Below are 15,643 nucleotides of genomic sequence, written 5' to 3'. Positions count from 1 at the left end.
CGTATTGTATGAATAACGTTCCAGTTATGCCCTACGACAATATTTCCCAATATTACAAGCTTGTCGACCTTAACAGAACTGCAAAAGCCTCACATTGTTTTGCTACAGCCTTGTGGGAGAAAAAAATATCTACTGGCTGTCACGTGATGTCTGTCTTGAACTTGAAGTGATACCTTTGCACGATGGTAACATTCTACATCATCAATTTGATATAGATATTTTGTTAATGCAGTCGTTACTGCCCACATAATTAAGGAACAACTAGCAAATTACCTGTAATTTACTCCCTGAGAAAGAGAAAACAGTATAGCAATAATCTGCTTGATAAAAATGCTCTTCATATTAATCAGGCTTATTGTAAGCAACCCTGGTCCTGGAGTGCCACAGGTACTGAGGTGTTTTAGTTATAGCAAAGATGATCTATTATTGACAAGATAGTCGAGTGACCGCTCTAACAATGGAAATACATGTCCTCAAAGATGGAGGGCAGGCGGGAGGAGAAGAGAGCCCAACCATTAGGAAACTTCAATTAGATCAAATAAGCATCATGTTCTATTCGATCGAATAAGCATCATGTTCTATTCGATCAAATAAGCCTGACATAGCATATTAGCAATTACATTTTTTGTTAACAAAATTAAACACACATTGACCTCCACTTCGTGGTCCTATTTTTGTGAACAGATTTTGGGCAGACCCTCTCGCTTCACCTCTGCTTCTCTGGTTATAGAGCCCACACTTTTAGCTTTAGACCTGAGAGACCAGTAAGTGGAATCCTGCCAATCATTCATGTTTATCATTTGTGACTCTTTAAATGACGAGGCAGGTGTGGGATACTGTACCTAGTTGGAGCAAGGCATAAGCTAAACCCTACAGTAGGCTACCTGCAGCTCTTCAAGGCTACATATTGCTAGACTAGACAGTCACCGGGGGCAACAATCTCAAACTACAAACAGAGACCCTATAAAAAGAAACAAACAAAGACTGAGCGGTAAATGGAATACATTTTTTGTGTGACTCAAACCCCAAAGGATGCAGGGAGGTTGAAAATAAACAGACATGCGAAAGAATAGGAAGGATATTAAAGCAAAAAGGAAATGAGGAACAATATGAATACAACACACCAGTGGGGAATATAGGAACTTCCGTTTATTAAAAGAATACAGTTTAAGGTTCCGTGCATTGTAAACTTGGTAATGGCACACAAAAGGGTTACGAGAAATTGTTGAGTGACTACAATGTCATAATCACATTGCATATCCAATCAGAGTGATTCAGACCTATCCCACCAGAATGTTCTAACCTCACTTCATTTTAGAGTAAAGTAGAACTTCTGAGTTTACTCAATTCCAAAACCTCAGCTCAATCATACCTAGCCTATGTTATATTTGTTTGACATATCAAGATTTTGGGGGAAATTCCGTTTAATCAAAATGTTGAACTGTAGTATACTTCTTCTGCTTACTTCTTCCTCAAGTGATAGGCAATTCCACTTTCACATTAAAATGTATGTCAAACAAAAAACAATTATTGCAAAGTTAAACAAACCATACAGCTCTATGCACAAGGACTACTTTGAACAATGTCCACAGAAGATTTGACAAAAATACATTGACTTGAAGAACAGTGCAGATGCAAAATTTGGTAAAATAATGACGGTCTGCGATGCTAACATGCTACCAGACCGGACAAGTCGCGTGCGCGAGCATCGCAAAATAAATTTTGAAATCCATGTTATTCAATTATTGCACCCACACTGCTCGCATGCGCCAACGAGCGTCTGCGATGCCAAGGGCTAAAATAGAACTCCTTTCTATTTCTGACGCAGATCGCACTGAAAGTCCTGCCTCTCCCATCTCCTCATTGGTTTATAGAAGCAGGTACCCACGTGTCATCTTCTCATGGGTTATGCCCACGTGGGTGATTGAAAGACAAACTGTTTTGCCAGTCGTCATGGTAATACTATGAAAGTTTAGATGCCGATCACCATATAAGTTCAAAGATGAAAAAGCCTGGAAGGAGGAGAGATGACTAGAAACGATTCGGTTGGCCGTTTTATGTATGAATTAATTGTCGTAGATGTGTGGATTAATTGGAGTAGAGGACCTTGTGCATTTCGCATTTGGTGTAGGGGGACAAAATAAATGTATGCACGATAGCTCACGATGGCGCACGTGCACAGCCGGTTTGGGTTTCGTGTTAGTGCTGTTTGTGCTGTCATTCTGGTACCAAAGTGGACATTTTTAGAAGTAGTCCTTGTGCATAGAGTTGTAAGGTTTGTTTTAATTTTCAATCATTGGTTTTTGTTTGACATACATTTTAAAGTGAACATTCTGAGTCTCAACTTCATTCTGTTACTGTGAAATTGCTCAGATGTTACAGCTAGGTGTGAAACACAACCATGTCAGGGGAAAGTAGTGTTCTTGACAGTGCTCTTGACCCCGACTCACAATTCACAGCTCTGCGGTGTGAAATTGTTCTGGTATGCAACACTACAAGTTAACAATAACCTTTGTACAGTGCATTGAGAAAGTATTCTGACCCCTTGACTTTTTCCCTATTTTGTTACGTTAAAGCCTTTTTCTAAAATAGATTAAATAAAAAATGTGCCTCAACAATTTACACACAATGCACCATAATGACAAAGCAAAAACAGGTTTTTAGAAAAAACATAAAAACCTTATTTACGTAAGTTTTCAGACCCTTTGCTTTGAGACTCGAAATTGAGCTCAGGTGCATCCTGTTTCCATTGATCATCCTTGAGATTTGATTGGAGTCCATCTGTGGTAAATTCAATTGATTGGACATGATCTGGAAAGGCACACCTGTCTATATAAGGCCCCACATTTGACAGTGCATGTCATAGAAAAAACCAAGCCATGAGGTCGAAGGAATTGTCCATAGAGCTCAGAGACAGGATTGTGTTGAAACCCAAATCTGGGGAAGGGTACCAAAAAAGTTCTGCAGCTTTGAAGGTCCCCAAAAACACAGCGGCCTCTCTAGTGGCACAGCCAACACTGCGATGCAGTGCCTTAATCCACTGCGCCACTCAGGAGGCCCGCCTCCATCATTCTTAAATGGAAGAAGCTTGGAACCACCAAGACTCTTCCTAGAGCGGGCCGCCCAGCCAAACTGAGCAATCGGGGGAGAAGGGGCTTGGTCAGGGAGGTGTCCAAGAACCCAATGGTCACTCTGACAGAGCTCCAGAGTTCCTCTGTGAATATGGGAGAACCTTCCAGAAGGACAACCATCTCTGCAGCACTCCACCAATTAGACCTTTATGTGGTCAGATGGAGGCCACTCCTCAGTAAAAGGCACATGACAGCCCACTTGGAGTTTGCCAAAATGCACTTAAAGACTCTCAGACCATGAGAAACAAGATTCTCTGGTCTGATGAACCCAAGATTGAACTCTTAGGCCTGAATGCCAAGCGTCACGTCTGGAGGAAACCTGGCACCATCCCTACGGTGAAGCATGGTGGTGGCAGCATGCTGTGTAGATATTTTTCAGCGGCAGGGACTGGAAGACTAGTCAGGATCAAGGGAAAGATGAGCAGAGCAAAGTACAGAGAGATCCTCAATGAAAACCTGCTCCAGAGCGCTCAGGACCACAGACTGGGGCGAAGGTTCACCTTCCAACAGGACAACGACCCTAAGCACACAGCCAAGACAATGCAGGAGTGGCTTCTGGACAAGTCTCTGAATGTCCTTGAGTGACCCAGCCAGAGCCCAGATTTGAACCTGATCGAACACCTCTGGGTAGACCAGAAAATAGCTGTGCAGCAACGCTCCCCATCCAACCTGACAGAGCTTGAGAGGATCTGCAGAGAAGAATGGAAGAAAATCCCCAAATACAGGTGTGCCAAGCTTATAGAGTCATACCCAAGAAGACTCAAGGCTGTAATCACTGCCACATGTGCTTCAACAAAGTACTGAGTAAAGGGTCTAAATACTTATTTAAATGTGATATTTCATTTTTTTTCAATCTGGGGTATTGTGTGTAGATTGATGAGAAAAAAACAACTATTTAATCAATTTTAGAATAAAGCTGTAACGTAACAAAATGTGGAAAAAGTCAAGGGGTCTGAATACTTTCCGAATTCACTGTATATGATTTAGGGTCCCAGTAAAGATAAACATTTCCCTTTCCAAGACCTAGCAGATCCTCCCATTTGCCTTCCTGAGGATTTGAACTTTGGGAAATGAAGCATTTATTGCAGAGGAAGAGGGGGACCAGTACTCTGCTCATAGCTGCTGTTTGTGATTTTGATTAGCCTATGCTGTGTTTTATATCTGACAGGTTTATAACTCATGCAGTCCTCTGAAGTGAGTGGAATGTGTTTAGTGTTATTGTTCTGAAGTCCAGAAAGAAAATGTGTAAATCTGGTTGTCCTGTTCTCGTAGGTTATACACATTTGTTTTTTTGGCTGGTAGAGGAGCCGTTACTGTCTATGTTGGAAAATAAGAAGAGTTCAAATCCTATGGTCTTATAAAATATGTGGTGTGCAGAACTTGGACGGAATCACGGAATTCAGACATTAAAACGGAATTCAACAATATTCAAAAATGTATTGAGCATACTAGGGAATCAAGTAAATGTATTTCAAATTAATTAATTTGCCCAAATTTATCGTATATGAACAGAATGGGATTCGTATTTTCTGCAACTTTCTTAAGAGGCAATGAGAATGTCCCTGTCCATGTGTGTGCGGTGCACGCATCTACCACTTTGTGTAGCTGTTAGCGATTATGCTAGCTAATGAAAACAGTCTTCTGGTAGATGGAAAGGCTTCCTCAAAAACATTCTCAATTAAAGCTGCAATATGTCTCATTTTGGGCGACCTGACCAAATTCACCTGGAAATGTGAGTTATAGATCTGTCATTCTCATTGAAAGCAAGTCTAAGAAGTGGTAGATCTGGTCAATGTGTGCTATTTCTATGCTTCTCATTCTCAAGTTTAGTTTTTGCATCTTTTACTTTTGGTTTTGTACACCAGCTTCAAACAGCTGAAAATATAATATTTTGGTTTATGGAAAATATATGTCACAAAGGTTCAGAAGGTACAATGAATCTCTAAACTATACTTGCTTGTTTTGTCACATAAACTGTAATTAGGCTAACTATTATAATTTTAGTAACCAGGAAATGGCAGAGCGATTTCTGCATAGTGCACCTTTAAATGTTAACTACAAACTTCAGGATGTAATTTGTTTTGCAAATTATTTGTTTTGCAAATTCTTTGTTTTGTAAAGTCTGACATCACATGTGCGCTACAAAAACACAGCTAAACAACAGCCTCTTGCTACAGTAGGTGTGTGCTTCAATTAGCAGGCCTGGACAACTCTAGGGGGCTTGATTGGTGTCACACTTTTGCCCCAGCTAACACACCTGCCTCCAATAATGAACTAATCATGATCTTCAGTTAAAAATGCAATTATTTAAAATAAGCTGTGTTTGCTAGGGATGGGGGAAAAGTGTGACACCAATCAGGCCCCCGAGGACTGGAACTGCCCAGGTCTGAGTGGTAAACTACACCCAAAAATCTACATTTATCATATTTTTCTCAGACCTCAAAAGTGGTCTCCTGATGTGATTTAAGCATTATTGTGTTCTTAGAATGTCCAAACATAGTTGTTTTTCTATTAAAGAAGTGTGATTTAGAGAGTAAAAAGTGATTTTCTAGCTGAAGACGATTTGGAAGAACAAATCAAATTGACCAGAGCCCTATGGGACCTAGTCAAGAATAGTGCACTATGTAGGGAATAGGGTGCCATTTGGGAGGGATCCGTGGTACCAAGGCTCTGTTGGAGCTCCCATTTCTCAAGAACAGGAGTGTTCCACTCCTCATCCCTTCACTCCCTAAGAAAAGTCTTAATTCATGATGCAAATATATTATTGTCGCTCTATTTGGAGGGACTAATGTTGTGAACCGCTTTCATCTCATGCTACTCAATGCCTGCACAAATATCTGTATTGTATGTCCATGTAGCTGGTATACTCCAACTGGTACAGTTAGTATTAGGGTGACTTCATTGGGAAATTAGATTTGATGTTTGGCTAACATTGTTAGATGCAAACATAGGCGTGCAATTCTCAAACTATATGATTGTTGCTCTATTTGTCCGGAATGACAAGAATTTGGATTGGGTTTGGTGGAGCTAGGTTAGATGGTCAGAGACTTAACCTGTCTCTATCTGCAGTCTTGTGAAACTTCAATATTTGAAGCATTATTGTGTTCTTAGAACATCCAAACATAGTTGTTTTTCTATTAAAGAAGTGTGATTTAGAGAGTAAAAACCTGAAAAAATTGGGCATTTTTTTTAACCGGGAAAAACTAGATGGAGGAAGTTGTATTTGGGGAAAAACTAAATGGAATCAGGCAAAAAATGTAACAGTCTTTATAGGGCCCTAGTATTTCTTCTTGCACAATCTTTCGGAAATCTGAAAATAACTTTTTGGTGTGCATTTACTACTTGACAGGTTTTTTATTTGTCTTGAAATGCCCGGAAAGCCAGATCCTGTGCTGTCCTTTGATTATGAACTTAATCAAATTGAATAAGACTGAATTTTAAGATTGTATTACAAACTCCATTATGAAGAGTGACTCATGACACCTGACAGTAGCTTATGCACTGAAGGAAGTTACATTAGACTACATTTTGTAATTTTCCCCCATTAACTTCATAATTATGGTGGTTTTAATTGCTTTTAATTTTCTCTACCACACAGCAATGCTTGAAAGCATATTGATAGACGGGTTTGTCAAGGGTCTGTTGACTCTTTTGGACATTAAAAGTGACAGTGCATTTAAACAATGTGTTCTCTATACTAACTACTGTAATAGAATTAGGAGGAAGCACAGGTAATTGTGTAACCTCGAGCTATTTTGCGAAGGTAGTATTCATTGTTTAGAACCTTTCCCCCCAAATGGACACCCATTTGTATGAGGACGTATGAGGATCTAGACGAAGCAAAACGTCCATTTTCAACCTGAGTTTCAGGTGGCTTGTTGAAACCAATCACGCATTGTAAATTAAATGCAGATAGGATCAACACTTAAAGCTTATAATAGTTATACTTTAAGGCTCAAATCTCTTGTTTTTGTACTGTACTTTATGCACCTTGGAGAAAGAACACCATCCATCTCATCATGTTGTTTGTCATTGCCAATGAGGTCAGCATCTTAGCATGTAGGCAAATCATCTTCCCCTAAGAAGCTGTTGAGTTACCAGAGAAATGTGGGACATTGATAGTATCTTTTTAAGTGATTTTCCAGCTGAAGACTATTTGGAAGAACAAATCAAAATTGTTCCTGGGTTACATCCCAAGTAGCACCATATTCCCTATATACTGCACAAGAACGGGAGTGTTCAGTCTTGTGAAACTGCAATATTTCATAAAGACTTGTTGACAGTGGAGAAAAAGCCTATTCATATTTTGAATGGTCTTTTATTCACCTGACTGTAATAAATATGTGGGGAGTAGCACACACAAAACAGTTACAGAGTTTAATGGCTGTGATAGGAGAAAACTGGGGATGGATCAACAACATTGTAGCTACTCCACAATAGTAACCTAAATGACAGAGTGAAAAGAAGGAAGCCTGTACCAAATACAAATATTCCAAAACATGCATCTTGTTTGCAACAGGGCACTAAAGTAATACGGCAAAAAAATTTAGCAAAGCAATTCAATTTTTGTCCTGAATACAAAGTGTTATGTTTGGGGCAAATCCAATAGATCACATTACTGAGTACAACTCTCCATATTTTCAAGCATAGTGGTGGCTGCATCATGTTATGGGTATGCTTGTAATCATTAAGGACTGGAGAGTTTTTCATTATGAAAAAGAAACGGAATGGAGCTAAGCACAGTGAAAATCCTAGAGGAAACCTGGTTCAGTCTGCTTTCCACCAGACACTGGGAGATGAATTCACCTTCAGCAGGACAATAACCTAAAACATAAGGTAAAATCTACACTGGAGTTGCTTACCAAGAAGAAAGTGAATGTTCCTGCGTTGCCAAGTTACAGTTTTTACTTAAATCTACATGAAAATCTATGGCAAGACCTGAAAATGGTTACCTAGCAATGATCAACAACCAATGACAGAGCTTGAATAATTTTGAAAATTATAATGGGGAAATGTTGCACAATTCCATGTCCATGTGTACTGTATGTCACCTTTCCCTCTTACCTTGTCGGTGTCATAAATCATCGACCAGGAGATCAACCCCTATGTGGACCAATGGGTAGCATTGCCCACCAAGTCTTCAAACTCCTTGGAAAAGCCGGGTTTTTGGGTGTCAACAAACCAGTTGGTACAAACTACACACTTCCCTTTTTTCTCCAAATTATTTCCTCTTCTCCTGTAATTACTCATTAAACTTTTTCTGAGTTCTGAGATATTTCTTTGCCTGATTCTGATTAATTTATGGAAAATTATGCTTAACCTATTTCACCGTCTCGTTCCTTAAAAAATGTTGTCAGTTAAATGCACTTCCCTTTGAAGAGAAGAGGATGAGTCATTTCAGACTACGTAGATGGTTTAATTAATTTAGTGTTTTCATGAACAATCACCTGAATCGGAGTGAGACAAGGAGCAACGGAAGTCTATTGTGCTTCTGTATGGTGAAGCATCATTCCCCGTGAAAGGGTCTAGATAGATAGAGCAGTAGCAAGCGATAATGGGTTCCTCATAGAACCCTGAGTGTCCGATGTGTCAAACTATGCACTGCTCTTCATCAGAAGTCAACAAAAGAAGCTCTCAAGGTCTAGCGTGAGAAAATTAAGTTTAGTAATTATTTAATTCCATACCAGACTCAAGATGAAATAGGCCAAAGATTACTCTTCATTTTCATAAGAAAAGTTAAAGGTGCACTATGCAGAGATCGCTCTGCTATTTCCCACATTTTCAAAAAAATGTAATAGTTCGCCTAATTTCAGTTTATGTGACAAAACAAGCAAGTATAGAGTCATTGTACCATCTAAACCGCTGTGAAATATATTTTCCATAACCCAAAATATTTTCAGCTGTTTGAAGCAGGTGCACAAAATCAAAAGTAAAAGACACCAAAGGAAAAATAGAAATAACACACATAGAACAGATCTACATCTCCCATTTCTATGTGAATTTGGTCAGGTCACCCAAAAATGTACACATTACAGCTTTAAGGAGTGCTTAGCATGTAATTCTGGCTTTGGCCCACTCCAATGAATATGTGGAAGTGAGAAACTGCCATATTGTGGTATATATATAGTGTATATATTTTCCAACTGTGAATGTGTGTAGTCACATCCCACAACAGCTGTCAGTCGCATCTCCATTCCAGATGCTGTCCTCTACCGCCTGCAGTGTCACTGAGAAAAAAAGATGAGACTGTTGGGACAACTTTGATTCAAATTTGTATGCATACTGAACACAAATATAAACGCAATAAGCAACCATTTCAAAGATTTTAGTTTCAAAGATACTGAGTTACAGTTCACATAAGGAAATCAGTAAATTAAAATACATTCATTAGGCCCAAATCTATGGATATTAAATGACTGGGCAGGGATGCGGCTATGGGTGGGCCTTGGAGGGCATAGGCCCACCCACTTGGCAGCCAGGCCCACCCACTGGGGAGCCACGCCCAGCCAATCAGAATGAGTTTGTTTTTCCCCACAAATTGGCTTTATTACAGACAGAAATGTATCCTCAGCACCCAACCACCCAATCTCTCAGAAGATCCCGCAGGTGAAGAAGCCGGATGTGGAGGTCCTGGACTGGCGTGGTTACATGTGGTCTGCGGTTGTGAGGACGGTTGGACGTACTGCCAAATTCTCTAAAACGACATTGGAGGCAGCTTATGGTAGAGAAATTAACATTAAATTCTCTGGCAACAGCTCTGGTGGACATTCCTGCAGTCAGCATGCCAATTGCACGCTCCCTCAAAACTTGAAACATCTGTGGCATTGTGTTGTGTGACAAAACTGCGCATTTTAGAGTGGCCTTTTATTGTTCCCAGCACAAGGAGCAACTGTTTAATGATCATGCTGATTAATCAGCTTCTTGATATGCCACACCTGTCAGGGGGGTGGCTTATTTTGGCAAAGGAAAAATGCTAACTAACAGGGATGTAAACAAATTTGTGCATAACATTTGAGAGAAATAAGCTTTTTGTGCAAATGGAACTTTTCTGGGATTTTGCGTTTATAATTTTGTTCAGTGTATATGATACGTATTAGAAGTTTGGGGATTTAAAGTGATGATTCATTCCAAGATGTAGTTTTGCCAGATGTTTTCAGACCTCATAAGTGGGCGAGATTGGTTCAAGTCTCACCACAAACCAATCTCAATCCAAATACAGTATATAATACACCAAATTAATAGAAACGAGAACTCATCTCGGCATTAGTCGCACTAGATGTCAAAACATCTAACAAACATTGATTTTGAAGTCTATCTACTTCTTTAACAAAGAGAGTAATGCAGTGGAGTGGGTGTCATAGGTCGTGGGCCCTGCGGGGAAATTGGCTCATAAATCTAGCTAGGTCAGAGGAGAGTATTGACTACAAAGCCCTTCAGCATTAACAGCTGGATTAGAAAGAATGGGGACTAGGAAGGCTGTCCGAGACACACTATATTACCAGATGGTATATTATATATCCCCTTTGTGGTTTAGCCTACACTGTAAGAGACACTGATGAGATGAGACACATATTGCTAATAGCCCAAATGTGGCACTAATAGGGATAAGCGATACCACTGTTAGGCCTATTTGTGCTATTATTGTAGCTATACAGTACCAGTCAAAAATGTTGACACACCTACTCATTCAAGGCTTTCTCTTTATTTAGACTATTTTCTACATTGTAGAATAATAGTGAAGACATCAAAACTATGAAATAACACATATGGAATCATGTAGTAACCAAAAAAGCGTTTTAACAAATCAAAATATATTTTAAATTTTAGATTATTTAAAAGGTAAGAATGCCAAAACACTGTAGCCTACGTGTTTTGTCAGTTTTATCTCTGTAGTTTTCCTCAGAATACTAAATTGTAAAATGTTGGTCTCCCGAAATGTGCCTCCAGACATTTGTCTGGTATGTATCGCCTGATCTACTCTAACTCTAAATAGATAGTAGTACCTTCTGTGTTACCCTGAATGCCTGTACAATAGAGATCAGGTCTGTCCCCAATATAAAGCTTCTCTATGCTAAAACATGTATTAAAGCGCTAAGCTCTCAAAGTGTGCTGTTATGAGTCTGGTTAGATTGATTGGAATGGACTAGGACTAGGAGGCTTAGCACGGACTAGGAGGCTTAGCCCTGCACTGCTGGGATGGAGAAATACCAGGTAGACTGGGAATGGTTATCACAGAAAGATAGCCACTGAGGGATTTAAAATGTCAAATACAGATGACACATCCTTATCTTCAGATGACGGCAAAGACTTAGCTGAGAACCATGAGGGACGTGGATTGCAGGAGTCATTTGGAATGCAAACATGACTGTGGTGAGAATGTGGAGTGTTACTACTCTGGGAGTCACCCAATGGAATGAGAGTTCTAGGGCTCAAAGGCAATACCAAGCTGGCAAGCTCCGACCTTAGAGTAGCTCCAACTATTTCAAAGCTTTTCATTTCTTGGAACATCTCTTGAAGCTGTAATACAGTACAAAACAAAACCTTGGCAGATAGTATCAACGTATGAAACAATCACATTTCCACTACTAATCTATCCAGCGGGCACGGCCCACTCTAGTTTTTACAAATTATATCCAAGTTTGGAAGCACAAAGCCAACCTTCACATTTCATAAGATACATTTTCTTCCATAAGGACATAAGGAAAGGCGGGATAACAGTGAAACACTAGAACCAGAACAGGAAGTGTTGCACAGTCAACGGGGAGCATAGCATGGATGACCTCTCCCTCCCTCCCTCCCTCCCTCCCTCCCTCCCTCCCTCCCTCCCTCCCTCCCTCCCTCCCTCCCTCCCTGTGTGTGTGTGTGTGTGTGTGTGTGTGTGTGTGTGTGTGTGTGTGTGTGTGTGTGTGTGTGTGTGTGTGTGTGTGTGCGTGCGTGCGTGCGTGTGTGCGTTCGTTCGTGATGTTATTCCACCCTCAGACAGGACAGTGGGATCCAAAATTCAGCCTCTGACATTGGCCCGTCTCTGACCAGACTGACGAGGCTTGGCAACACGGCTGGGTTTTCCACTGACCAGAATTTTTCTGATAGTTCTGTTATGATGGTCCAATGTTATGTTACCCTGACTTTAGCCTCCTCAGTGCTCTCTACTCTCTCTCTCAGCCACTTAGTAATAATATAATAATATTACACATACTCTACCGTTAACTTGTTATTCTTATCCTAAATGAAGTGATTTTGAGCACACTTACTTTTTGGGATTCTAATTTACGTACTATAGCATTCTCATTGGAAGTCATGGGAACACTCTGGAGTCGCTGCCAATTAAACGGTTGGATCTCTGTAACGCCACTCTAACATTATTACTGCTCATTTTGCTGAAGAGGGGCTTTATAATGCAGTTATGTAGACCTTATGTATACCTTCAAAGTTGTTGTTTGTTGTAAGTGGGTCATTGTTGTGCTATAGTGGAATCCCTTCCTGTCACGACACACATGTAAGGGATATCTACGGCTGACATTGTTTGCTTTCCGTTGCTCCACTACCACGCCCAGCTATTTTGCTAAAACTCTGTCGAACCTTCTGCATTTCCAACTGTCAATATTATCCTCAACGGGGTTCCAGGCCTGTCACACATTTATCTCCAAACAGCTTTCCCCTGGCTGCAACATTATGAAAGACATTTGGCAGGTGAATCTGACCATTCTGGCTGGAGAGGAGAGGATAAAACTATCTGGTGTCAATATGTTCTTGTAGTTATTCGTCATCATTAGTGTCTGTTTATGTCTTTTTTTCTCGCGTCTGATGTTTTGTTGGGGGTTTGTGATGTTATGAAATCTGACAGAGGTGTCAGACTGTTGTCATTTTCCCATTGAATTACTGTCTGGTTCCATTTGGCAGATTAGAGCTAGTTGATTCATGTAAATTGGCCAATTTGATATTGTTTTTCTCTTTTTACATTAAAGCATTTTGTTCAGATAGCTTGACAAATATATGGGCATGAGATCAGAACTGCAGAGAAATTCTCTATTGAAACATAAAATGGGTGCATTAACATAGATTAACTTTACTGAACATTTAAAAGATTGCTAGTTGGCCTTCAGCGCTCTCTGTCTTGTGTGGAAAGTGCCCACTCATTTCAAGCTGTGGTAACAGATATTGAAGAGAAAAGAAAGGGGGCGGTGTGGAGTTCCCTCTGCGAGATAACTGACAGTTAGATGGTTTAACACTGTGTTATTAAAGGTGCAATATGCAGACATCGCTCTGCCATTTCCTGGTTGCTAAAATTAGAATAGTTTGCCTAATTTCCGTTTATGTGACAAAACAAGCAATGTATAGTGTAGAGCAGGGGTGTCAAAGTCAAATGGACGGAGGGCCAAATAAAAAAATCAGCTACAAGACCAGGGCCGGACTGTTCGAATGTTCATTGAAAAATTTTTAAATGACGCATATAGTCTAGTGAACCTAATTGAACCTACTGAAAACCTAACAAATATATTACAATATGATCAGATAAATAAAGCAATATTTTCTTATGGCTCTGTCAGTAATCTTTAATTTTCAACAGACACAAAAGACAAATTTCCTTTATATAAATATCCCCATAACATGAACATTAAATGAAAGAAACCGGTATTCAAGGCACCATCAGTAGACTATATTTTCTATTTTAGCAAAAGTGGGCTAAATTTACTTCAAAGAAAAAACAATAATAGCAATTTTCTATCATCCACTCAACTGAAATATTTTTAAAATATAATTGGATTGAAATACAAAAAAATAAAGTGCAAAAATCTATTAATCAAAAACAACACTTTGTTTAAGGAGAAGTAACATGCAGTGAAAACAAATATTAAATTTTAACTTTTAAACTTGAACTGAGTAAAAACTCTAAATATGTGATTGCACAGTAATGTTCACTTGTTTGAGGTTGAGGGTGATACTTGGTGGTGTCCCATCTTTTCCACAAGTTCATCAATGTTCGGGGTAAGGCTCTGAGCTGAAGAAATCCTCAGAATTGAGTGGAGGTGTTCAGCAGTAAGTCGACTTCTGTGTGATGTTTTGTTCAGGTTCATCAAAGAAAACAGTTGTTCACACAGGTATGTGCTGCCAAACATAGACAACGTTTGAGCAGCCTGGATGCGCAGCTGGGGCATTGTGCCGGGGAGGAAACGGGCGAACTCCGCAGCACCCACTGCCGCATATTTTGCCCTCAGTGCATCATTGCATTGGAGGTCAATCAACTCCATTTGGAGGTTTGGTGGTGAGCTTTCCACGTCAACAGCAAATGGGTTACCGAGCAGTTCCAACCTGCTTTTTTGTGCTTCAAAGTCAGCAAATCGGCGTCGAAAGTCAGCGGCAAGCATACCTATTTTATCAGCCAACTGTGTGCTCGGGAACGCACTGGTAGAGAGCTTCTCTTTCATGGTCTGGCAGCTGGGAAAGTGGCTCAAATTTTCTTTCCGCATCTGCGTCTCCCACAGAGTCAGTTTGGTTTTAAATGCCTTCACTGTACTGTACATATCAGAGATGACACGATCCCGACCCTGCAGCTGCAAGTTTATTGCATTCAGATGACTCGTAATGTCACACAGAAAAGCCATTTCACACAGAAACATTTCGTCTCGGAGTTGTGTTGTGTCTTTCCCTTTGCTGTCCAAGAACAGACAAATCTCCTCACGAAGCTCGAAACATCTTTGAAGCACCTTTCCCTGGCTTAGCCATCGCACCTCTGTGTGATAAGGCAAATCACCATGCTCCGTTTCTAACTCCGTCAGAAATGCCTTGAACTGGCGGTGATTCAAACCTTTGGCTCTGATAAAGTTAACTGTGCGCGTGATGATGCTCATTACATGCTCCATTTTCAAGGCTTTACCGCACAACGCTTCCTGGTGTATGATACAATGATAAGCTGTCAGCTCACCTGTCGCGTTTTCCTCTTGCATCTTTTCCCGTATCTTCGCCACCAGTCCGCTCCTGTGTCCACACATCGCAGGTGCTCCGTCGGTTGTCAAACCCACGAGTTTTTCCCAAGGCAGCTCCATCTCATTTACACATCTTGACACCTCTTCATACAAATCATGCCCCGTAGTTGTGCCATGCATAGGACGTAAAGCCCAAAACTCCTCTGTCACGCTTAGGTTGGAGTCCACTCCGCGGATGAAAATTGACAACTGGGCAATGTCAGAAATGTCGGTGCTCTCATCCACAGCCAAGGAATATGCAATAAAATCTTTTCCCTTTTTCACAAGCTGCTCTTTTAGATTGATGGACAACTGGTCTACTCTCTCGGCAATGGTGTTTCTGCTCAGACTCACATTTAAAAAGAGTTGCCTTTTTTCTGGGCAAACTTCGTCACAAACTTTAATCATGCAGTTTTTGATGAAATCCCCCTCCGTAAATGGCCGGGCTGATTTAGCGATCTCTTCTGCCAAAATAAAACTGGCCTTGACAGCAGCCTGGCCTTGTGATTTGGCTTTTTTGAACAGAGCCTGTCGAGATTTGAGGCCTCG

General features: G+C 40.4%; 1 protein-coding gene across 1 annotated transcript in view; it reads left to right on the top strand.

Annotated features, from left to right (window-relative positions):
* Positions 1-5,463: 5,463 nt before the first annotated feature.
* The window catches only part of LOC139391910 (probable acyl-CoA dehydrogenase 6), a 28,703-nt gene continuing 18,523 nt past the window's right edge, over positions 5,464-15,643 (top strand). The window contains exons 1-2 of the mRNA XM_071139523.1: positions 5,464-5,524; positions 9,685-9,784. Coding sequence (XP_070995624.1) covers positions 5,464-5,524; positions 9,685-9,784 — 161 coding nt within the window. The remainder of the gene's footprint in view (positions 5,525-9,684; positions 9,785-15,643) is intronic.

Source organism: Oncorhynchus clarkii, chromosome 32 (assembly GCF_045791955.1).
Source record: "Oncorhynchus clarkii lewisi isolate Uvic-CL-2024 chromosome 32, UVic_Ocla_1.0, whole genome shotgun sequence".
Taxonomy (NCBI): domain Eukaryota; kingdom Metazoa; phylum Chordata; class Actinopteri; order Salmoniformes; family Salmonidae; genus Oncorhynchus; species Oncorhynchus clarkii.
This window is presented reverse-complemented; position numbering and strand designations above follow the sequence as displayed.